Source organism: Mirounga leonina, unplaced genomic scaffold (assembly GCF_011800145.1).
Source record: "Mirounga leonina isolate KUSES-001 unplaced genomic scaffold, KU_Mleo_1.0 Mir_447, whole genome shotgun sequence".
NCBI lineage: Eukaryota > Metazoa > Chordata > Mammalia > Carnivora > Phocidae > Mirounga > Mirounga leonina.
Window position 1 is genome coordinate 2,404,045 of NW_023270757.1, and position 25,328 is coordinate 2,429,372.

The window sequence follows — 25,328 nt, forward strand, 5'->3', positions numbered from 1 at the left end:
GTTTAAAATCTAATTTGTCTGATATAAGGATTGCCACCCCAGCTTTCCTTTGGTGTCAATTAGCATGGTAAATCGTTTTCCACCCCCTCACTTTCAATCTGGGGGTGTCTTTGGGTCTAAAATGAGTCTCTTGCAGACAGCATATCAATGGGTCTTGGTTTTTAATCCAATCTGATAGTCTGTGTCTTTTGATTGGGGCATTTAGCCCATTTACATTCAGGGTAACTATTGAAAGATATGAATTTAGTGCCATTGTATTGTCTGTAAGGTGACTTATATTGTCTGTGTTCCTTTCTGGTCTATGTTGTTTTTAGGCTTTCTCTTTGCTTAGAGGACCCCTTTCAAGATTTCTTGTAGGGCTGGTTTCATGTTTACAAATTCCTTTAGTTTTTGTGTGTCCTGGAAGCTTTTTATCTCTCCTTCTATTTTCAATGACAGCCTAGCTGGATAGAGTATTCTTGGCTGCATATTTTCCTCATTTAGTGCTCTGAATATATCCTGCCAGTCCTTTCTGGCCTGCCAGGTCTCTGTGGATAAGTCTGTTGGCAGTCTAATGTTTCTACCATTGTAGGTTACATATCTCTTCTCCCGAGCTGCTTTCAGGATTTTCTCTTTGTCTTGAGACTCATAAGTTTTACTATTAGATGTCAGGGTGTTGACCTATTTTTATTGGTTTTGAGAGGGGTTCTCTGTGCCTCCTGGATTTTGATGCCTGTTTCCTTCCCCAAATTAGGGAAGTTCTCTGCTATAATTTGCTCCAATATACCTTCTGCCCCTCTCTCTCTTTCTTCCTCTTCTGGGATCCCAATTATTCTAATGTTGTTTCGTCTTATGGTATCACTTATCTCTCAAATTCTGCCCTCGTGATCCAGTAGTTGTTTATCTCTCTTTTTCTCAGCTTCTTTATTCTCCATCATTTGGTCTTCTATATCACTAATTCTCTCTTCTGCCTCATTTATCTTAGCAGTTAGAGCCTCCATTTTTTATTCACTTCATTAATAGCCTTTTTGATTTCGACTTGGTTAGATTTTAGCTCTTTTATTTCTCCAGAAAGGGTTTCTCCAGTATCTTCCATGCCTTTTTCAAGCCCAGCTAGTATCTTTAAAGTTGTTATTCTGAACTCTAGTTCCGACATCTTACTAATGTCCGTATTGATTAGGTCCCTGGCAGTCGGTACTATCTCTTGTTCTTTTTTTTTGAGGTGAGTTTTTCCATCTTGTCATTTTGTCCAGAGGAGAATAGACAAATGAGAGAACAAAAAGCTAACAGGGTAACAACGACCCCAGAAAAATATACACTATACAATCAGAAGAGACCTGAAACCAGGGGAAAAGAAGGGGAAAGAAAGAAAAAAGAAGAAGGAGAAGAAAAAGAATATGATCAAATATGATCAGGCTGGTGAATAGATCAGTGCTACACAGTATATTTTGGGCATATTTTGGTCTGTTAGAAGAAAGTGCCTCCCAAAATTTTAAAGAAAGAAAAACTTATATATGTACAAAAATAAGGGTAAATATGATGAAGGGATGGAATATGACTGTAAAGATGAAAATTATAAAAGATTTAATAAAAGGAATTGATAAGATAAGATGGTTTAAAAAAGGAAGAAGAGAAATTAAAAAAAAAAAGGGAGAGAATGTGATCAGGCAGGAGACTAGAACAAAGCTATACACTAGAGATTTAGGGTATATTTTGGTCTGTTAGAAGAAACTGTATCCCAAAATTTTAAAGAGAGAACAACTTATATATATACCAAAATTAAGGTTAACTACAATGAACAGATAGAATATGACTCTAAAAATGAAAAATAAAAAGATATTTAAAAAAGGCACTGATAAGATGTTGGCTGAAAAAGGGAAAAAGAATAGAAAAAGAAATAAAAGAAAATAAAAAAATTAACTTTGAAAGACTAAAGAATCATAGGGAAAAAAAGCCATGGATTCTATGTGCAGTATTCCCCTAGCGCTGGAGTTCTGCCGTTCTCATTGATTGGTAAACTTGGTCTTGGCTGGCTGTTCTCACTGATCTTCTGGGGGAGGGGCCTGTTGCCGTGGTTCCCAAATGTCTTTGCCGGAGGCGGAATTGCCCCGCCCTTGCCGGTCTGCTTGGGTTTGCTCTCTGGAGCTTTTGTTCCCTGCAAGCTTTCCGTCCAGCTTTGGAGGCCAAGAGTGAAAATGGCAGCCTCCCAATCTCCATCCCAGAGGATACGAGAACTCAGGGCCCCACTCCTCAGTGCACCCCCAGAGAAAAGCAGTCAATCACTCCCATCTCCCCGGTCTCCGGCCACACTCTGTGCTCACCTGGCCTGTGACCGAGTGTTTCTATCTCTGGCGCATGACCCCGTGTGGAGTCTCCAAACCCAGCAGATCCCTGCGGTGCACTCCTGCGCTGCTCCTCCCAGGGGAGGAAGGGGCGTCACCTCAGATCTGCCGCTTGTTGGGTCCCTGCTGGAGGAACAGTGGCCCAACTGTGCCGCGGATCATGGTTTATGGCAACCCCGAGCTGAGAGCCCACGCCTCGGCTCTGTCTCTGCAGCCGGCTTCCCTGCTCCGATACCTGGGAGCTCTGCTGCACTCAGGCACCCCTGTCTTTCTGTGACCCCCAGGGTCCTGAGACCACACTGTCCCGCGAGGGTTCCACCCCTGCTTAGCCACTGGAGTGACGTCCCTCAGCAGAGCAGACTTGTACACGTTCCAATTTTGTGCTCTGAGGCTCTATCACTTGCCAGAAGCAGCCAACAGAGGCTCCCTCCCCCGCCGTCTATCCTCCCGAATATCGCCTCGGATTCACTTCTCCGCATGTCCTACCTCCCAGAAAGTGGTCGCTTTTCTGTTCAGAGAGTTGCTGCTATTCTTTTCTTCGATCTCCTGTTGAGTTTGTAGGTGTTCAGAATGGTTTGATCCCTATCCAGCTGAATTCCTGGGACCAGATGAAATTTCGGTCTCCCACTCCTCTGCCATCTTGCTCCTCCTCCATGAATATTAATTTTGTTGACTTTCTTGATATAGTTATTTACTGTGTTTGGAGTTTTTTTGAAAATTGGAAATTTGAAATATTTGTAGACTTATTTTCAATGGAAAGAGTTTGCTTGTCCTTTTTTTCTCTTTGTCCCCATCTGCTCTAAAAGTTTTGTGATTATCTCCATGTGGTTCATACAGCTCCCAGTTCAGAATTAAATTGCTATGCTGGAATTTTGGGTTTTATTTATTTTATTTTATTTAAAAATTTTTTTTTTAATTTATTCATTTAAGAGAGAAAGAGAGAGCACAAGGAGGGGGAGAGGCAGAGGGAGAGGATGAAGCAGACTCCCCACTGAGCTGGCAGCACAATGCTGGGTTTGATCCCAGGAACTGGAGATCATGACCTGAGCCAAAGGTAGGCACTTAACCATCTGAGCCACCCGGGTGCCCCTGGAATTTGGGGTTTTAATCCATAATGAGGAAGCTGCAAATCCAGCCACAGAGCCAAAGTGTCCTTTGGTAGTTTCAGTCCATGATGTCTACCACCCTCTCTAGACCCACTGTTTCAGATAAAGCTCTCATCCCAGGCAAAACATCATTATTTAAAACCAAACCAAACCAAACTTCAGCTACTGTCTACACAAAGAGCCCATCTGGGTTTCTGACATGAAGTTCTCTACCTGGGTTAGGGGCTCCTTCTCATGTGCAAGTAAATTTAGCCCTGGTAATCCCTTAGGAGTTGAGCTGGGACTAATCTTTGCTTACTTCTAGTCATGGAGCCCAAAAGCCTGTGACCATCAGCACTGCTCACCATCTTGTATGTATGCTCCATTTTTGGTCTACGGACATTTTAATCTTGCTTTTGAACTTGGCTGTGTCATTGGTTTTATCGTTTTATAATTTACCTGACATTGCTGCTCGTTTGGAAACAGAGGGAATACCAGATCTGAAATTCTCTTAGCTATTTCCTTACACTTTTCTTTCACATCTTATTTTGCATGGGATTGTAAATATCTGTATCTTTGGCTTCCTTGTCTTCCTGCCTCCATTTTCAAAACATTTGAGAGTAGACTATCTTGAACAAATCTTTTTGTTGTCATTTGCTCCTAGCATAATGCCATGTACAGAGTCAATAACTAAAGTTGAATGAAAGTCATAGGAAAGTACACATCAGCTTATAAGAAATGCTCTCTTGCAATTAGCCTTGTACACAAATATATATAAGGTGGATACATTTCTTCCCTAGAAATAATCAGACAGAAACTAGAAGACATTTTAGGAGGGATATTACAAAGCAGGGCATTTCATACTCTTATTTCGTTGCAGAGATACTTCCACCCTCCACCCAAAGAATCTTCGGCAGGATGCTAATCAATAAAGCAGGTAAGAGCAGAGCCCTTCTGGACACAATAGGAGTGATGTTCATAGAAACCTGGCTGCTTAGCCTTCACCACCCAGCAATGAGGTCAAGGTGGCTCCACAGAAAGTTGTCTGAAAACTGATTTCCAAACTCCAGTTCTAGAAGTATCGAGAGGTTTGTCCAAGTTGCATTTCAGGATCTATAAGCATTCAAAGTAAATAATTCCCAGCAGTATTTTGAAGGAAGAAAAAGAAAAATTAAAAAGTCCTAAATCCCACTTCGTGAAATGTAGTGATATATCATTTAAAATCTTCTGTTTGGGGAGGGCAGGAGTTTTTGTAATGAATATATTGTTTGGGAAAAGGAGAATGGTCCATTATAGGTCAAATGTGCTCTGACACACATTTGCTTGGCAAAGATTTGAAGGCAAGGACACTAAATAATGCTTCCCTTCCCCATCCTTCTGTGATGACCATATTTCATTCAGGACTCCAAACAGAATTTGAAACCCCAACTAAATACATCCTCAGAGCCATGGGTAGCTTTGCTCATCATAAGATTGTAAAGAAAAAAAATACAGCCAAACCTCCAAGATAGCCTCTTTAAATTTCCCAGTTTCCTCTGAAAAGGAGGAGGATGTTGAAAATGCAGAGAAAAACATATGAAGAAAAGATTCCTAGAAGTACAATACAGTACGAAAGTGGGCTAATTAAATAATGGCCTTAGCTCAGAAGGCTCCGCACAGAGGTCTGGGAGTGATCTCTTAGAGGAAAAAGCATAGGAATTGATGTTGCCTGAGTTTCAACACATCTTGGTGTTAGTTGGAAGATTTGATGCTGCTTATCATTTCGAGTCTCATGGAGAGCAGGCTGAGCACAGACAAGTATTTGCACGTTAGCAACCTATGCATGGCAGCTTGTTTAGTTTCATTCCACAAGGCACTCTGCCAAGGGAAGAACTGCAGTAGTAATTTCTTTCAAAGTCACTGTCAAATCCCCGCTTTGAGCTTCTATCTGGGTCACCGGAGGCCAGCATGCATTTTGTGTAATTCAGAAACTAGGACTTGAGAAAGTAGGTTTTGAGAAGTATTGACTCAGTAAATTTATATCCTCTTGACAGGAGGAGAAGCTCAAAGGAGAGGGAATTTGGGATGTTTTCAGCAAGGATGCTTAGATTTGCCTTTGCTGCTGCATTTGAATTGCACATTTAAAATCCTCAGCAGTTCATATACTTCTAGCCTTGAAGGATTATAATTACTATAGTAAACTTATTTGAATATCTCTTTTCCTTAAAAAAAAAAGCGTCTGTTGTAAAAATGCTTGAGGCTTAATCTTTTTGTATTGTAGTTTTGTTATTTGCTAAATGAGTCAGCCTAGATCATTGATACACCCTCTTGCATTATGCTGAGATGAACATGGGGTTTTGGCCTTATACAAACCTAGCAACACCACTAGAACCACTAGGTAAAGTATTTTATCTCTTTAAATGTCCAGAATTCTTTATCTGTAAAATCAGGGTAATACCTCTCAAGGTGGTGTGAGAATTAAATGAGTTAGTCACTAGCCCTTGGCCTGGCACCTGGCAGATAACCAAGACAAATGAGTTCCTTTCTAATTCTGATCTTCTGTAGATCTATGACTTTGCCAGGATCCCTTTGAGGTGTACGATCCGTGTTCCAGTCATTTTCTACAGAGATGCCAACACAGAGAGGAGAAAGGTGCGTGCCTGTGGTCATGGAGCTAGCTGGGAGAGAGACTCACACCAGCTTTTCTAGTCTGATAAATCCGAACACTCTAAGGAAATGATAGACAATCCTTCAATCCCCTTCATCAGGTGAATCAATGAAGGGTTTTTCTTCCCTTCAAAAATCTATCAAGCCTGGCCTGGACCATTAACAACAAGATGCACACCTGCAAAAGGTCTAGCTGACCTTTTTCCTCAGAGAGTTTCAATAATGGCAAGTGATCATGATGATACTGAAGGAAACAAATTCTGAGTTGACCATGTAGGCATTCCTGTTCGTACTAACAGCCTTAGGAAAGCAGTTGCTTGGCAGTTAGCTATCAATCCACAGGAAAAGAACGTAGCTGCTATGTGAGGCACTCAGTTCTTATCATTTAGCACTACATGCGTGAACTAGAACATGTGACTACAGGGAGGCCAGCTCGTATCACTCAAAGGCTATTTACAGGTATTGTCAACCTTCCCTCTGACAGTCTCCATGGGATGTCGCTGGCTTAGAATAAACTGTGACCAACTTAGGGGGGGCAATTCACCTATAGGCTTTAAATATACCAGAAGGATGCCAATCAGCAGAAATTAGTCATAACAATATATTTCCTTTTGTATTTTCCCCAACGATTTGGAGTTCTTCATATTACCCTGAGTTAGGGATGAGGGAAAAATCATCCTCAGCGGGGGAATTTAGCTCTTTTGGAAGACGGTCCCTTACCTGTCTTTGCCATTCTAAGGTGGCAGAAGGAACGAAAATTCATTGCGGGTCTCCCATGTAGTTACATCATTGCACGGATTTTTGCAGAGGAGTACTGTGAGGTGAACATTCCCCTCATTTCCATTCATAATTGAGAAAACTGAGGCTGTGGGCAGTCCGAAGAGCTTGCCCAACCACAGGGGGGCAACGGCAGAGCGGCCCAGCCTGGGTTCTCTCCATGGAGTCATGTTCACGTCACACCCCTCCCAGAGAGTAGAAAGCTGAGGCAGAGGATAAGAAACACATCAAGAGAACACATTAAGGTGGAAGGAAAAGTAGAGAGACTTCGGAGGGGTCCAATAAAGACATGTCAGAAGAAGCATTAAAAAGAAAAGAAATGTGTGCTGCAGTAAAAAGAAGGCCTAGGGGAGAAGAAAAGCAGAAGGGCCCAACCCGCTGGGGAGGAAAAATCCCTAAAAACTTGGCTGGCTGCCTAGCAATAAGCACTGCAGAGAGATCTATATCCACCAGATCCACCAAATGAAGGAATCTGTGAATCATTAAAAAAATGTTTATTTCTTTATGCCACAAATGATAAAACAGTTAGTCATAAAATATGAGGGCTTTTTATTTTTTTTCCCGGAGTAATTGCTGCAGATATTTTCAACCATTTATTCTAAAGGCTTGGTGTTTAACTATTGGAAGAGAAATGATGTGTTTTGAACCAAAATCAACCTCCAGTTATCCACATGGCATGCTGTATACTTGCACTTAGAGATTAATTCATTTGCAGGATGGTCAAAGCTTGCTTAGCGCTGGTGCTAACAGAGGTTCGAACAGGGACTCTGTCCGCAGGGTAACAATACAAGTCACTTAGCACTTCTTGCCCCCTAAATATTATTTTCCTTTGTTATTAATTTCAGCATAAATAGAAAGAATTATGGTCCAAGTTGGGAAAATCAAGATGTTCCTGAAAATGTGTTCCCTAAAGAACATCGTTTTGTTTCAGCAATAGTGATTCTCAATGTTGAAAGGGGAAAACACACACACACACAGAAACCACAAAGCCCTACAAGTAGTTAAGTCACCATTCTACATTCATTCTAGCTTTGTGGGAAGTTAGACTCGTTAGGGGGGGATATTGATTGGTCCCCTGGGATATGTTCCTGAGAATATATAACAATTCCAACCAAGCATTCCTCTGGCCAAAGAAAGCCAAGCCATAAGGCTGCCAGAGACCTAACTGTTCAGCCTACGGAGTATAGTATAGAAAGTCTGTTTTCCGGGGTGCCTGGGTGGTTCAGTTAGTTAAGCATCAGACTCTTGATTTCGGCTCAGGTCATGATCTCAGGGTCCTGAGATCGAGCCCTGTGTGGGGCTCCCTGCTCAGCAGGGAGTCTGCTGGAGATTCTCTCCCACCCTCTGCCCATCCCCCTGTGTTCTCTTTCTCTCTCTCTCTCAAATAAATAAATAAATAAATAAATAAATAAATAAATAAATAAATCTTAAAAAAGAGTCTGTTTTCCTATACTTCATCCAAAGGAAGGGACATTATAAGCCTGCAGTTCTGCCAGAGATGAGGACTAATATTCTTGTTCCAGAATACCTGGAACCTGTTTATTTGGCAAAATAATCAAGAAAAGTTCTCCATGATGTCACACAGTAAGGCTGACCTTCAGGATTTAAAGTGATCTAATTTTCACTTTTATAAATAGTGTATTCTCCTGGAAAGAGTACTTCACCACAGAAAGGGGGAGTAGAAGAAAGGGACTGAGGGAGGCCAGAGCCAACATTACTGAGCATGCTCACAGCTTTTTAGATGTTTCCCCATGTAATCCTCAGAAAAACTGTGAATTTTTTTCCTCAAACTTTCAAAAATAAATATATATATTCAATGACTTTCAAACTATTTTGCCCCGACCTCATTTTCTTTTTTATATTTTTAAATTTATACCTGTAATAGAAGAATACATATGATCATTGTAAAAAATCAAAAGTACTACAAAAGTATACAGAATAAAAAAAGGAAAGTCCTTTTTCAGTTACTCAAAATCTCTCTCTGCACGATATCATCACTGTGATCAATTTGATATGTGTCCTTCAAGACCGTGTGGTATGCCACAAACCCAGACAGACCTCAGTTTGGGGATTTTTAAAAACTGACTGAGATCATATTAAAGACATTATTCCACAACCTGCTACTTTCACACTTGATATGTCTTGGAAAAACTCTACAGGCTTGGACATACAGATCCGACTTACTCTTTTTAATGACTGTATAGTCTCCATGGTATGGATGTACCACAGTTTATTTAGCCAGCCCCTTTCCATTTGTTTCCAATTTTTCAACTACCATAAACACTGTATTAACATTCTTTTTTTTTTTTTTAAAGATTTTATTTATTCGTTTGACAAAGAGAGAGATAGCGAGAGAGGGAACACAAGCAGGGGGAGTGGGAGAGGGAGAAGCAGGCTTCCCGCGGAGCAGGGAGCCCGATGCGGGGCTCGATCCCAGGACCCTGGGATCATGACCTGAGCCGAAGGCAGACACTTAACGACTGAGCCACCCAGGCACCCCCCGTATTAACATTCTTTGGATATATATATAAGAAGGGTATTTTTACAGGTAAGAAAACAGAGATTAATGAATTTTGTTTCAAAAGCATGTAACTACTAAGTGGCAGCCCACTTAGAGATTATGGTTTTTTTAGTCCTTCATGTCCATGGGGTTGAAAAATGAAGTGTGTCCTTTAGATCACTCTCAGCTCCTAGCCACACATCTTTTTTTTTTTTTATTCTTATGTTAATCCCCATACATTACATCATTAGTTTTAGATGAAGTGTTCCATGATTCATTGTTTGTGCACAACACCCAGTGCTCCATGCAGAATGTGCCCTCCTCAATACCCACCACCAGGCTAACCCATCCTCCCACCCCCCTCCTAGCTACACATCTTGATGGCCCCTCAGAGATGGCCATTACAAGGCTAAATGCACATGGGTAAGGATAGGAGAGGCTGGCCCCAATTTTGTTATATTAACTTACAATTCAAGTCCTAATAAAGTTACTTGGGAGAGACATGTGCTGTCAGAGTTTAAAATGAGAGTGCTCTCTTTCTCAAGGAATATTACAGTATGAGGAAAATTCCTGCTCTTCAGCTGGATGGGTCATTAATGAGGGAATCATGAATGGATCCAGCAGGAAGAACAGTTCTTAGGTCCAGTGCTCCTGAGTCTAGTCAGCCTTGGGGAGGACCACTCTGGATGCCCAGGGTGCCCTCTGGAAGCTCCGTAGAGTAGGGGGAGGGTTTTGAACATTATTAGGAAGAAACCAACATTCTTTCCCTCAGAATTTCTTTCTCAGGTAAGAAACATGTTACTTGAGGTTAAGAAAACCTCCCACTGCCTTTCATATATTTCAGTCTAAGACTGACCAGATCTGGGCCTAGAAGAGAAATGCACAGAAAGGGGTGATTAGAGCAATCCCCTTGCTGTCAGCCTTCTGGTCCTCTTGCAAATAATGCCCATCACCCTTAGTCAGAGGCTATGAATGCCCCTTACGGAATGACACTTGGGGGTATATTCAGACTCCTCAGTACGGATAAAATACCATACCTCATAAAATGACCTACCAGCACCTCGAGAAGCTGGGTTAGTTCATGCCTCCCCCTTCACATATACTAATGGGGCCCCAAGGTCATGTCGGAGAGAATTTTCTGACCACCCCATACACAGTAGCTTCCCCCATGTCAGTCTTTATGCCTGCTTGATTTCCCTCAGAATTGTTCACTCCAAAATTGTCACACTCCTCTTTATTTGTTTATAATCTGCTTTCTCTCACTAGAGAGTAAGTTTCATTAGAGCAGGGCCTTACCTTTCTCTGTAGCTATGATACCCCATTGCCTAGAGAAAGTGCCTGGGACACAGTAGGTCACAGCAGAAATTGTTCAACAAATTCCATTTCCATTTTTTATAACACTCTCTCTCTGATTGTAGCCTGGAAAAATTCCTATCATTTTGAAAGCCTCCCCTCAAATGTTACCTTATTTAGGATTTCATTCATTCATTCATTCATTCATTCATTTGTCATATGTGTTGAAAGCCTACCACATGATAGAGGTTGCTAAGCTTCATCTGTTCATAGCCCCTGTCATATCTCAGTAATTTTTTATAGCACCCTAGGCCAAAAGGAATACCTAACAGTTCCACTGATTAAGTCTAGGTCCAAACAACTCAATAGGTATTTGCATCTTAACGACTTAGTAGCTATTTGAAAAAAATATATATAGTAGCTTTTATTTCATTCATAAATAACCAGGTTTACCTACTCATGGTAAGTTTGCACTTGTTGAGTACTGCAAAACTTCTTAATGTATGAAATCAGATTGGACAATTGCCACCCTCATCTCCGGTCCCACGTTGATTTCCTCACAGTACTCACTTTTTTTTTTTTTTAAGATTTTATTTATTTATTTTGACAGAGAGAGAGAGAGGGAGCCAGCACAAGCAGGGGGAGTGGCAGGCAGAGGGAGAGGGAGAAGCAGGTTCCCCAAGGAGCAGGGAGCCCAATGTGGGGCTCGATCCCAGGACCCTGGGATCATGACCTGAGCTGGAGGTAGATGCTTAATGGACTGAGCTATCCAGGTGCCCCTCACAGTACTTGTTTTTAATCAAAGCTTCAGGAGAACTGGGTTTGTTGCTTATTCACCAACTTAGCAAAGATGTCACAGAAAGGAATATAGCATGATCTAGTAGTTTGCATAGTGCCCAACACATGTCAAGCATTGCTGTGGTTCCTTTGAATATTTAAAATATCCCAGGGCAGACCTGTCAGGTGGCTGTGTTCCCTGACACACTGTTTCAGAAGCCGTTGTTAGACAATTCGTGCTAGACACTGGATGTACACTGGTGAGAAAATCAGACATGGACCTTCCGTGACCTCTTAGCACAGAATTCCCTGCCTGCTCAATTCTGGAAGAGTTCTAGAAGAGATACAGAAATGTGGCTTCCAAACTCTTGTGAAGATTAAGGATGGTGACAAAGAAACAGTTTATAAGTAACACGATATTAGTCTAAACACTTTGAAAGTAAATTTAAAATGCCTACTTAAGATCAAGGGGCCCAGAGTTGAGGTCTAATTTGAATAAGCATGAAGATGTGACCTAAGGAAACCTTTTTGAGGAGTCCCAGGGATGATCTGAGACTTAAATGACCCACTTGAGTGGTTTGCTAGTTGACACCTATTGTTTTTCCCAATAGTATTCTTAGCCTTTCCTTACAGATTGAGAGGGGCCTGCCACTTTCCTACACAGGAGCAGGGACTGTGAAATGGGAAAGGTTGAATGCACTATGTCCTTAGAAATGAAAATAGTCTACTTGGACCAGCTAGAAATAGTAGAAGAAGGTAGCATGGGGGTGCCTGGGTGGCTCAGTTGGTTAAGCATCTGCCTTCGGCTCAAGTCATGATTTCAGGGTTCTGGGATCTAGCCCCGCATTGGGCTCCTTGCTCAGTGAGGAGCTTGTTTCTCCCTCTCCCTCTGCCCCACCCCCTGCTCATGCTTTCTCTCTCTCAAATAAATAAATAAAATCTTAAAAAAAAAAAAAAGAAAGTAGCATGACTATGAGAACTAGGCAAACATCATGGGAACTTCCTTTATTGATAACCCCCTGTCTGTAGAGTGATTGACAAGAAAACCATAAAAGCATGTGAGCTGATTTTTCAGGCAATGCAGAAAAATTAGAAAAGCGAGGAGATACTTTCTCCTCCTCAGCCTCGGAGAATAAGAACCTAAAGAAATGTCATATGCGGCACCTATGAAGAATAGAAAAAGAGGGTGAATCTGTGGAGAAGAGGTTCAGAAGAGCCTCAGAAAGCTGTCAGGGATTAAGGACTGACCCTGGACACTTAGCTAACAAGAGACCCTTGAGTTTTTCCAAAACAGGTACTTAAAAGGGGAATATTTAACTTAATTGCCCTGAGCTGCTTAGTTTGAGAAACTGGAATGTGATTATGAAAAGATTCTTTCTTATGAGATTTTTCATTTGTGTTTTGGCAATGTTGCTTCTGTTGTGGCCAAAAGCCAGAAAAAAAAAAAAAAGCTTCAAATGATTTGAAGACTTTAGATTCTCATAAAAAACTCAGGGTCAGTTTGATTCTGCAAGCTGTAAAGAATTGGCTCAGGTAACACTGTGGGTTTTAAATAAAGTTAGGTCTGAGTCTTAGCCTACATCTGTCCACGAAAGTGCTCATAATGATAGCAAGGAAATTGTGGGCTGTTTCTGAAGAGCTTTAAGGAAAGGGTAGGCAGACATCTGCTCATGATGCTTTAGGCATTCATCTACTTAGGAGAGTTTGGACCCTTTCCACTATTTTAAAAGCTTTTATAAAGAACCAGAATGGACATTATGGAGATTCTTAAATAACATCATGGTAGTTAAAAAAAAAAATAACCCTGATACACAAGATATCACTACTTTAAAAGGGATAGTAAAGAAAACTAATGAGCTAAAGTATATTTCCATTAAACATTTTTTATACTGTTTCTAAAACAAACTCTGTCAATACCATTTTTTCAAAATTCAAGAACTACAGATTTGATTCTTCTAACCAATCGGCAGTTAAACCTATGTGGCACCTAGTGTTCTCAGTGGAAATAAGGAAATGAACTAGGCAAAATTTTCCACTGAACAATAACTCTGATTCCTAAAGATCATGTCTTCTAGTTGCGTGCACTCTCCCTCGTCGGGGGTTAAAAATATACATACTTTTGTTCATCTTGGTCTCTCTCGGCTCATCTCATCTGTACTCTGGCAGCAGGTCACCCCTAATGCCAGTTTTCTCTATTCCTGCCCCAGTGCACCACTGGACTAAGTCTTAACACCCTTCTCCCCTTGTTCTCTGTCAGATCAAGCTTTTTGGCCTGAGCTGAAGCCCCTCTTTGCCACCTAACAATTCCCTATTTTGCTTTGCTGGCTTCCACTTGATTCCCCCAGTGGCTGTTGTAGATCTTCATGCTCACTTCTTCAAGTTCAACTCACCTCCTTCATTTTCAGCAGGTGACAGAGAAAACTCTACAGGGAAGCTTGAGCCTGTATATCCTGAGCAGCCTCAACTTTTCTTCAAAATCTTTCTAGTTCCTCATCCTTCCTCTCTCAGTTTGCTTCTATTTTCTCAGAGTGAGGCATATGGCCTTTTCCTTTACCAAGATTCCTCTTCCTGTCACCCACTGTGTCCCCTCATCTCATATCATCAATCTCTCCTTTTAGATCAACTTATTTCTCAAGGTTTACTCATTGCAAACAGACCAACTACTCACCTACCTTTATGTGACTCCACAGATGATGAAATACCTCTGTTAATATTTAATAAGAATAGCTTATACCCATCGACTCCATTTTCTCATTGATATTCATTTTTACCCCCTGTTATCTTGATTTTTGTTCCTAGTACACCATATAAACCATTGCCCCAGCAGGCTTTTTTTTTCAGTGTTCAACCTATTGGCAACATTTATCCTACTGAACACCTTTAGGAATTCTTATTTCTTCTGCTACTTCTCTCATGGTGCCTTTTGTGGTTTACCTGGCACTCTTGCTCTTTCTCTCTGAATACAGACATTTACCAAAGTTCTGAGCTTTTTTCCTCTTATGATTCTACATGCTCTACCTAAGGAACTGCTTCCCAATCTTCAAATTTTATACATCTTATTTGTGTTCCTATGGCTCATGCCTTGATCCCTTTCCTGAGATCAAATCCCCATTGCACAGTTGAATATACCACCTACAAATCCAGCCTGCATGTCAAACTCCATAGTGTCCTTAAATCAAATTTCTCATTTCTCTCTCCCAAACTTCCTCCCAATGTTCCTAGTTTTGATGATGGTATCCACCATTCTGAGTATTCATTTAAATTCAGCAAATTTCTATCATGTGCTTAATAGGTGTGAGTCAACAGTTCCAGGCATGGGGGGATAAAGGGGAGAACATGATGCATGAGGTTCCTATCCTCATGGAGTTTACCTTCTAGAGTGGGAAAACAGAAAACAAACAAGTAATCAAAGAATATAAATTTTGGTAGAGATTAGTTCTATGAAGAAAGTCAAAGTACTATAAAGGAAGCAAGATTGTTCTGAGAGTTGGGATTGGGCAGTGGGACAAGCACATCAGATAAGATGGTCAAGGAAACCTCTCTGAGGAGGTGGCATTTGAGATGTCTGGAATAAGGAAAATGCCAATCATGTAGCTAGTGAGGAAAGAGCTACTCTAACAGAGGATGGGACAGTACAAGAGCTCTAAATATGTACACACCTCTCTGTTTCCTTAACTCTCACTTCAGTTCATCATTCTAATTTAAATTGCTTGTTAGGTCTTGCAAAAGGACCTTAATTTTTATCTCTTCTGAGATAAAAGCGCTGGTTTAAGTGCTGATTGTGTCTTGCTCCCCATTGATTTCCTGTTCCACAGCATCCCTCATATCATGACAGAATTAATCTTCCTGAAGTGAAAGAAACTATAATATCATCCCCTTGCTCCAAAGCCTCTGGTGATCCCCCATCATTCACTGAAATAATATAAGCTTGGAAGACTAACATTCAAATCTGTTCAAGGTATAACCTCAAAATATTTTTCAGTTCTTTTCTTCCATACTGCTAGGCACAATCCTATCCAAATTCATATGCAGAGCACACCTTAAACATTTCTGCATCCAAAGTTGCCCATCGTGTCCCCTTTACTTGGACTGACTGTCACTCCCTCATACTCATTGTGGATCAGTCAGAGGTCTCCTGGTCCTCAAGCTCCATCTAAAACACTTTTTCCTTGATGACCCTTCAGATGTCTCTCCATTTTTAACCCACAAACAATTTTATCCCTTTCTTCGAGCATTTGTCATACTTTGTGCTAGAATGTGGTTATGTGCACATCTATCTTCTCTCTCTGCATCTCTTACTTTATCACAGATGTTTCCAGACAGTGACGACATGTTATTTTTCCTTGTACTAGTGCAGTGCCTCATACATAGTTGGCATGGAACAGTATTTGTTGAATGAATGAATGAATTTGTCAAATCTGAGTTTGATTAACTAATATTTATTTCACAAGACCCCAGTGGTTTCCCTTTTATCATTCCTTTTATTGGTTCTCAAGGGACTTAGATGTGAAAAGTCAGAAAGCAGAGAAGTACAGAACAGAGTCCCTATTTTGAAATAGTCTAGTTAGTTTCAATCTGGCCAATTGATTAAAAGTTTATATTGAGGAACATTAAAATATCTATTTTTTTTACAGTTGCATTGTCACTATAGGGTGAGATGAATAACTCTTACTGAAACACTAATTGATTTCTTGTTCAGGATACATAAAACTGCGTAGCATTATTCAGTTCTTAAAAAAATACATTATCACAATCACAGAAGCTCGATACTTACCACATTACTGCATGTTCTATATCGGATATTTCTTCCCTCACAGCTCCTAGGTGATAAAAAGAAAAACAAACTCATTATTACCTGTGAAAGGCTCAAAATCGAAACTATTTGCTTGTAAAAACAAGTTTCTCTTAATACTAATAAGAGTCTTTCTTTTCTTCTGAGTATCAATGTTCTCAGAGAAGTTCCTATCAAATACTAAACAGCGTTATCTTAAGAAGTTGTGCGTGGAAACGGATTTCTCTATGAGGGAGGAAACTAAGCATTCATTTTGCTTCCAAAAATTTTCAAAATAAGTATTTACAGTTGGTGCTTATTTAGCCAAATAAATATTAATGCAAGGTTTTCTGTAAATGAATCCTGTCTTCCTAATTATTTCAGGTGTAAGACTGAAGAGATATTTCACTGAGAAAATGTAGATCTAGCATAAGGTAAAAATGGGACTTAATATTCAACATGTCTTAAAATTACACATCTAAGGACAGGAAAACTCAGTACTTAAAGAATTATTTTTACTTCTAAAATACATGCTTATTGTAGAGGTTTTGGGATAGAAAGACTACAAAAACAAAATCTCCCAGAGTTGCCTCATCTAAGGATAATCACTATTATTTTGATTTTATTGATTTCTTCTCGGTGTGGAGGAAATCACATCACCTCTACCATTTTGTAGTTTTTTTTTTTTTCACTTAAAAATTTTTGGAAGCATTTTCCCACACTGTTAAATAACTTCGAAGACATAGCTTTGAGAGCTACATAATATTCCATTAAATGAGATAACATAATATTTGTAATCATTCTTCCATGACTTGTCATTTAAGTAATTTCCAATTAGGGGTTTGGTAAATGATAGTGTGATAAACTATGTCCATGTGTATGTTTTGTTTAAGTTTCTGACTATGGCTGTAGGATAGATAAATTTCTAGAAGGGAAATTACTGGACTAAAGGGAATGAACTTTTATAAGGCTTTTGATAAATATTGCCAAATCGCATTCCATAAAATTGTACCATTCTGAACTCCCATCAGCACTACATGGGAGTTTCCATTTTACTGAATTTCTGTAAACAAAAACAATTTTTGATTAAATATTCAATGATGACACTTAAAGCAAGGACAGCAGTACTATGCTCTTTGCAAAATGAGTCATACTTTTTACAAAACAAGTAAAAATATAATATAAAATGCTGAGAGAATGATTATACTAATAACTAATAGTTATGAAATCCCAGGTACATTTCTAAGTTTGTTATATGTATTAATTTATTTAATCTTTTCAAGAACCCTGGGAGATAGGGTACTATTATTATACCCATTTTGCAGATGAGAAAACTGAAGCTCAGGTAAGTAATTTGTCCAAATCCCACAAGTGTTAAGGAGTAGAGCTGAGATTTGAAGCAAGGCCATCCAGCTTCAGAGCTTACACTCATAATCACGATGATTTACCACCACCTAATTTACTTGTTTGTTCAGCAAATGTCCATTGAGCTCCTATTATGTGCTGGGCAATGCATTTACTTCTGGGAATACAAAGAAGAATGAATATGATTTTGTCCTTGGTATTAAGAAAATGTCGTTATAATTCAGTGTAGGAAAAGCTAGATATTATTTGTATTAGCTCTTGAGGATGTTATCAAAAAGAGAATAGCATCCGAAAATATAATTACACAAAAGCTGTCCTAAAGAAATAGAAAGGTACCAGGCCAGAAGACCTGACTGTGACCAGTTTGACACATTAACATGCATTAACAATAGAATGTGGGAAAGGAAAGGAAGGGCTGGCAGGTGTTACAATCATAGAAAAGAAGAGAATGATGGAGATAGATGGTTGTCAGTGGCCAGGCCAGCAATGTCCCAGGCAAAAGGCCAATGAACTTCATATCCTCCAGGTCCCATTGGCAAGGCTGTTGCTATCATGATATAGATGCCCCATGCTAATTTATCGGATGCCAACAAACGTCTGTTCATCCCAGGAGTACCCCTTGTTACTATGCCATGTTGACCAAACAACTTGCCAAGAGTGATCTGGTTTCTCAGGACTGCTGAGAGGCAGACTGTGCTTGTCATGCTGATGTGGGTATTTTGGTCCATATGGTAGTCCTATTTTTCACTGTAAGTTAATAAATAAACTAGCATTCTAGTTTGAAACATTAATCTCATGGACCAAGTCATTGTGAATCTACCTCCAAGAAAAGGATTTGTTCTTTGTATGATTGCTGAAAAATACCAGATTTCTGAGTCTAAAAAGATGATGAATAGGCTCCAGTTGATGGTAAATTTGCAAGGTAATGAATTCTACAACCCAGAGGCCTCAGGTAGCATGCCATTTAGACATTGGTCTTGGCTGAATGTGATAAGTTTTTCAGTTTTAAAATTCTGAGTACATAGGTGACATGGTGTAATGGTCCAGAGTACCCACTTTGAAACCAAAATCCTCTTTCTGGAATCTTGACCTCTTCTGCAGTTTTAATATCTCAGTTTTATCATCTGTAAAATGGGATAATATTACTTATCTCTTGGGATTATCATGAAGATGAACTGAGTTAATATTTGTGAAACACTTCCAAAAGTACCTAGCACACAGTAAGCATTAGGTAGACATTTGATAAATTAATTGCAGAATAGCTATAAAAAGATAATAGATATTGAAAGAGGGTTAAGAGTATGTAGAGAATAAACCACAGGCAAAGGCATAGAGGTATAAAAAGATATGGCTTGGTTTTGCTGGACTTTGGGATTTATATGGGGAACTGTAGATGAGAGAAATACCTTCTAATTTTGAACTTGACAATAGACAAAGGGGAACCACCAAATGTTTTAAAACCAAAGAGATATAATGACTTCTTGCTTTAAAAAAGTGAATTCTGGTGTTAATCATTAAGATCTTAAGGCTCTATGCTTTTCACCTCCTTTTATTTTCCTTTCCTAGCCTTATCCCCGAAAGGAATAATGAAAACAATTCTAAATTAGGAGTTTGAAGATGTAGGTCATAGACTTTGCTCTTCTCCTTGCATAAGCCTCTTGCCCTCTCGGGATCTTACCCTTCTCATCAGTCCAATGTATGTTGGGACTGGTGGGACACCAAGTTGTGATCACTAACTGAGATAATTTACAAAAGCTCTGTTCAAATGCCAAGGGGTTATTATCAAGATATCATTTACTAAAAATCAAACCAAAACAAGCAGAAAAAAACCTGCTTCATTAACTTAAATGAGCCTTTCCCCATATATTTCCAACCACAAACACACATTTTAAAAGCATCCTTGAAAAATAGGAGATTAAGGCACATAATATAAAAGACTGATTTAAATCCTTCCTACTTAGCAAAAACAAAAACAACCACAAAACAAGGAGAAACACTTGCTGCAATTTCCAAAGAATATCCGATAATTGTCTAACACCTCATATTGATTTACAAATAATTTAATTTTTCCCCTGAATTAAGCCTTCCCTTTACTAGATAGTATTACTTTATTTAGTGAGAGCTTATTTCATTTAATTGACTGAAATATGATATTAAAGTGGTAATGCTGGATTTTGGAAAGGTCCTCATTACTGAAAGACATTATAAAATTGTGGATAACAATAGTAATTCTAGCCTTTATTGAGTGTTCTATAGGTATCCAGCCAAGGTTACATATTCTGTGTACATTATCAATAAGCTTCCGACAACTTTGCAAGGTTTTATTATTCCCATTTAATAGATGAGAGAATTGAGAAAAGAGAGAACCAGGGACTGGAACTCAGCTTTATCTAACTCCGGAGCATGTAAAACAATAAAAAAAGGAACAAGATGTGCATAAGGTGTGTAAAATATTGGGGTGCCTGGGTGGTTCAGTCATTAAGTGTCTGCCTTTGGCTCAGGTCATGATCCAGGGGCCCTGGGATCAAATCCCGCATCGGGCTCCCTGCTCCGCGGGAACCCTGCTTCTCCCTCTCCCACTCTCCCTGCTTGTGTTCCCTCTCTTGCTCTCTCTCTCTCTAACAAATAACTAAATAAGATCTTAAAAAAAAAAGATGTGTAAAATATTAATACTAGATGAAATCTGGGAAACCAAGCAGAGTTGGCTGGGGGTTAACTGCACCTTATTGTTGTCATATCAATTTATCAGCTGCTCTTCAGTTCTTAAACTCACTTTTAGTAAGTAAAGGATACCTAGACACACATTGTACATCGGGAACATCTCCAAGAGAACCACACTCCTCTATAAAATGTAACATGAAAGAACTTCAGTGCAGAGAAGCTTTTACTTTTTAAAAGTTCAAATTTATTAAACCTGAATATAAATTTTATTTAAGTTAATGAAGTGACTTCCACCACAGGATTTAATTCGTGTCAAGTGTGAATTTCTTCCTCCAAGGCATTTATCTGGGCACAAAACCTCATTTGAGGGTCAAGCAGTAAAAAATATTTTCTTCCTTTCTTTAACAGTTCATTAACATAAAACAGCCAAGCGGTTTCCTTCACATTTAAGCAAAATAAAATTCACCTCTGGGAATGAAATAAAACAGAAATTTCAATCCAAAATGGTTTCCAAAGCAAGTTATAGTCCACTGATAACAGAGATTTTAAGTAAATGCCTCCTTTTGATGTAAACTATAGAAAGTTTCAGGACTGTGTTTAGTGAACTAAGGACTGTACCAATTAAGGACTTGGAACTGGCTCAATATGAAAGAACAAAATAGAAATATTCAAATATATTCCAAACCAGATTTGTAATGGAAAGTTCCTTATTTATTTATTTATTTTAGCACTTTACTCCTAGCTGGTCATTTCTTAATTTTGACTTAATTCCTTCTCTCAAAAATGGAAATCATCTCAATCACAAGCTATTATTTCTGAATTAGTCAGACTTTAATTCACTTATAATGAGATTAGTGCAAGCTTGAGGCACACTTTATTGGTCTCTCATTAACACACAAAAAGCCATCCAAACTCTTCCAATTCTTAAAATCCTGATATCTTAGTTTCAATTACCATAATTTGACAACCATAGAAGAGATGAATTACCATGGAAAATTAAAGCTCTCTTTCCAGGCTTTAGCAACTTGTTGGCCCCCTCCTTCCCCACCCTCCCTCTCACATAATTTTAGTCTTTAAAAGAGGGAGGCATATTCAACTATCTCTCACTAAGAATTAAAAAAAATGGATAAAATACATCAATTTTTATCTCAAAATTCTTCTCATTTCTTCCCTAAGCAAACAGATTCTTCTGGGGACATAATCAGAGTCATCCTTGCTGTCAGTAAAGAGTTTCAGGAAAGTATGGTAACTGTGTGTTTAAGACTCTAGGATTTTTTTTTTAACATTTTATTTATTTATTTGAGACAGAGAGAGAGAGAGAGAGAGTACATGAGAGGGGTGAAGGGCAGAGGGAGAAGCAGACTCCCCACTGAGTGGGGAGACCGATTTGGGGCTCGATCCTGGGACTCCGGGATCATGACCTGAGCTGAAGGCAGCTGCTTAACCGACTGAGCCACCCAGGCACCCTAAGACTACAGGATTCTTAAATACTGCTCATGAAGCTTTGCCTTTGATTTCCAAAAAGCAAAGAGCGCTGCTCAGTCAGAACAGGTACTTCTTGGAACACCTGCTGGCTTTCAAATATGGACTCATGGGCAAAGAACTGTAAAATATGATTGTTCATCTGCTTATCTCTCTCTTTTTAGTTATCTGGATGGAAACCATGAGCTCTTCACAAAAGAACAGGTATAAAACCATATCAGCTGTTCAAGCCGATGGAAGGACTCTGGGTCCTTTAGACTGTGGATCCTAAAATGAGCATAGATTAGACAAGATAAGCAGACTTACAGCTGGAACCAGGATTTTGTGTAGTGTTGGTGCATGGTTTTCCTCCCTTACTTCAATTTGAACATTGCAGTATTCACTGGAACTATCTTGCAGGAAGATGTCCCCAAGGAGCCAGTTAAAGCACTTCTACATGTCTGGGATTTTTTTTTTTTTTTTTTTTTTTTTTTTTACAAAGACCTCAAGAGAATAACAAATTCTGAGAATACTTAAGAGGACCAAGTGCAAATGCATCATTGGGCTGCTTTTCATTTTCAACAGACACATTACTGTAAGAGGTTCTTTCAAGGAAACAACACTTGATACCAATCAACTTAGTCATTAAGAAGGAAGTTACATGAACCTCTGGACTCTGTGTATAAAGCTATCCTCAGATGCTCACTGTCCTCATCCACAGGTCAAACCTGATGATAAAAACCTAGGATTTAGAAGAACTGGAGTCTGTGCATCACAGATGGGTAGTGGTGATCTTGCCTTGCATGTGGGAGAAAAAGGAGTTAGAGGACATGTTAGTGGTGGGTGTCCTAAATCCCATGTTCTCTTCTTTCCTTTAGCTCTGTTTCACTCTTTTGCTTAAGAAAAGTAAGTCTTTAATGTTCTGCATTTTAGTCCATGTTTAAATAATTATCATTTAATTCTAATTTAGAATGTCTTTCATGAGAATCAAAATGAACCTGGTTCATTTGGAAACTTTATGTGTGTGGGGCTTGGTCCCAGCAAGAGGAGCAAGTTCAGCACCACCCCTTCTTCAGAAAGTATCTACCTAAGAACAGAATAGAATGGTAGTTATCAGGGACTGGGTGTGTGTGTGTGTGTAGGAATTGGGGAGATGTAGTTTAAGGGTACAAACTTACAACCAGTAGATAAATAAGTCTTGGAAATCTAATGCACAGCATAGTGGTTATAGATAAAAACACTGTATCATAAACTTCAAAGTTTCTAAGAGAGATCTTAATTGTTCCCACCACAGAAAAGAAATGATAACTATGTGACATGTTAGAGGTGTTAGCTAAGACAAAAGTGGCAATCATATTGCAATATGTAGATGCATCAAATCAACATGTTGTACGCCTTAAAATTTTTATTATATATCTTACAAGGGGTTAATATCCAAAATATATGAAGAAATTATACAACTCAACATCAAAAAGAAGACAGAAAGAAAAAAAAAAAATTCTGACTAAAACATGGGCAGAGAACCTGAATAGACGTTTTTCCAAAGAAGACATCCAGATGGCCAACAGACACATGAAAAGATGCTCAACATCACTCATCATCAGAAAAATGCAAATCAAAACCGCAATGAGATATCACCTCACAATAATCAGAACGGCTAAAATAAAAAAGCTAAGAAATAACAAGTATTGGTGAGAATGTGGAGAAAAAAGAACCCTTGTGCACTGTTGGTGGGAATGTAATTGGTGCAGCCACTGTGGAAAATAGTAGGAAGTTTCCTCAAAAAATTAAAATAGAAATACCGTATGATCCAATAATTCCACTACTGGGTATTTACTCAAAGAAAATGAAAACACTAATTTGAAAAGATATAGGCATTCCTATGTTTTTTGCAGCATTATTTACAATAGCCAAGATACAGAAGCATCCTAAGTGTCCACTAACTGGTGAATGGATAAAGAAGATGTGAGATATATATATATATATATATATATATATATATATATGCAATGGAATATTATGCAGTCATAACAAAGGATGAGATCTTGCTATTTGGAGCAACATGGATGGACCTAGAAGGTATTATGTTAAGAAAAATAAGTCAGACTGAGAAGAGCAAATACCATATGATTTCACTCATATGTGGAATCTAAAAAACAAAACAAATGAATAAACAAACAAATAATAGAAGCAGACCTACAAATACAGAGAATAAGCTGATGATTGCAAAGAGAAAGGGGGCTAGGGGATGAGAAAAATGGGGAAAAAACCACCAAATCAACACATTGTATATCTTGAACCTATACAATGTTATATGTCAATTATATCTCAATAAAAAAAGTATCTACAGATAACCATGTTTATATTATATATTCATTTAATACTATATCTCTGAATAATTGGAGATGTCCTAGTATGCATCCTCAGTGAGTGCTTTATTAACATTAATAGATTTGAAATATTTTTTTTTGAGAGAGAGAGAACGAGCAAGAGTGGAGGAGGGGCAGAGGAGAGGGAGAGAGAGACTCTCAAGCCCTGATTCACAACCCTGACATCATGACCTAGGCCAAAATCAAGAGTCAGACCCTTAACTTACTGAGCCACTCAGGCACCCCTACATTTGAAATATTTTTTTTTTAAAGATTTTATTTATTTATTTGAGAGAGAGAGAATGAGAGACAGAGAGCATGAGAGGGAGGAGGGTCAGAGGGAGAAGCAGACTCCCTGCCGAGCAGGGAGCCTGATGTGGGACTCGATCCCGGGACTCCAGGATCATGACCTGAGCCGAAGGCAGTCGCTCAACCAACTGAGCCACCCAGGCGCCCCATTTGAAATATTTTTAACAAACATTTAATGAGTACATGTTTACTCCGGACAAAGACTTTGAATCTCTCTCTACCCACCTCCAACAGCCATGAGCTCCCAGACAACCACCTATCTCTCTCTTTTTTTTTTAAGATTTTATTTATTTATTTGACAGAGAGAGACACAGTGAGAGAGGGAACACAAGCAGGGCGAGTGGGAGAGGGAGAAGCAGGCTTCCCACCGAGCAGGGAGCCCGATGCGGGGCTCGATCCCAGAACCCTGGGACCATGACCTGAGCTGAAGGCAGACAATTAACGACTGAGCCACCCAGGTGCTCCAACCACCTATCTCAAGTAATAAGAAACTTGTTTACAAGATTCTCCATAACAAGTAATGTTTAGGGCACCTGGATGGCTTAGTCGGTAAAGCATCTGCCTTTGGCTCAGATCATAATCTCAGGGTCCTGGGATTGAGCTCCACATAGGGTTCCCTGCTTAGCAGGGAGTCTGCTTCTCCCTCTCCCTCTGCTCCCTACCCACATGCTTGTGCTCAGTCTCTCTCTCAAATAAATAAATAAAATCTTAAAAAACAAACAAGCAATGCTTAATCTGGTGACACTTGCCAATGAAAAACCGATCTTAAACATTAAACGGTGTCTTTGACCTTCTTTGTGGCAAACTTCAATGTTTTTCCTCCTTGAGGTTAAACCTCCTTCCTTCAACAAAGTCACCAAAATTCTAGAAATAATGCATCTGCAACACGTACAACCAGCAACGGAAAAGTACCCTTGAAACAAGGGAAAGAGAGGTCTTTGGTGCTATGGGACTTTCTAATGCATGCATAAAAAATATCTCTTCTTTTAGGCA

General features: G+C 39.3%; 1 protein-coding gene across 1 annotated transcript in view; it reads right to left on the reverse strand.

Annotated features, from left to right (window-relative positions):
* The window catches only part of ADAMTSL1 (ADAMTS like 1), a 396,511-nt gene that overhangs the window by 325,941 nt on the left and 45,242 nt on the right, over positions 1 to 25,328 (reverse strand). Inside the window, exon 3 of the mRNA XM_034987936.1 lies at positions 16,174 to 16,219. Within this exon, the coding sequence (XP_034843827.1) occupies positions 16,174 to 16,219 (46 nt within the window). The remainder of the gene's footprint in view (positions 1 to 16,173; positions 16,220 to 25,328) is intronic.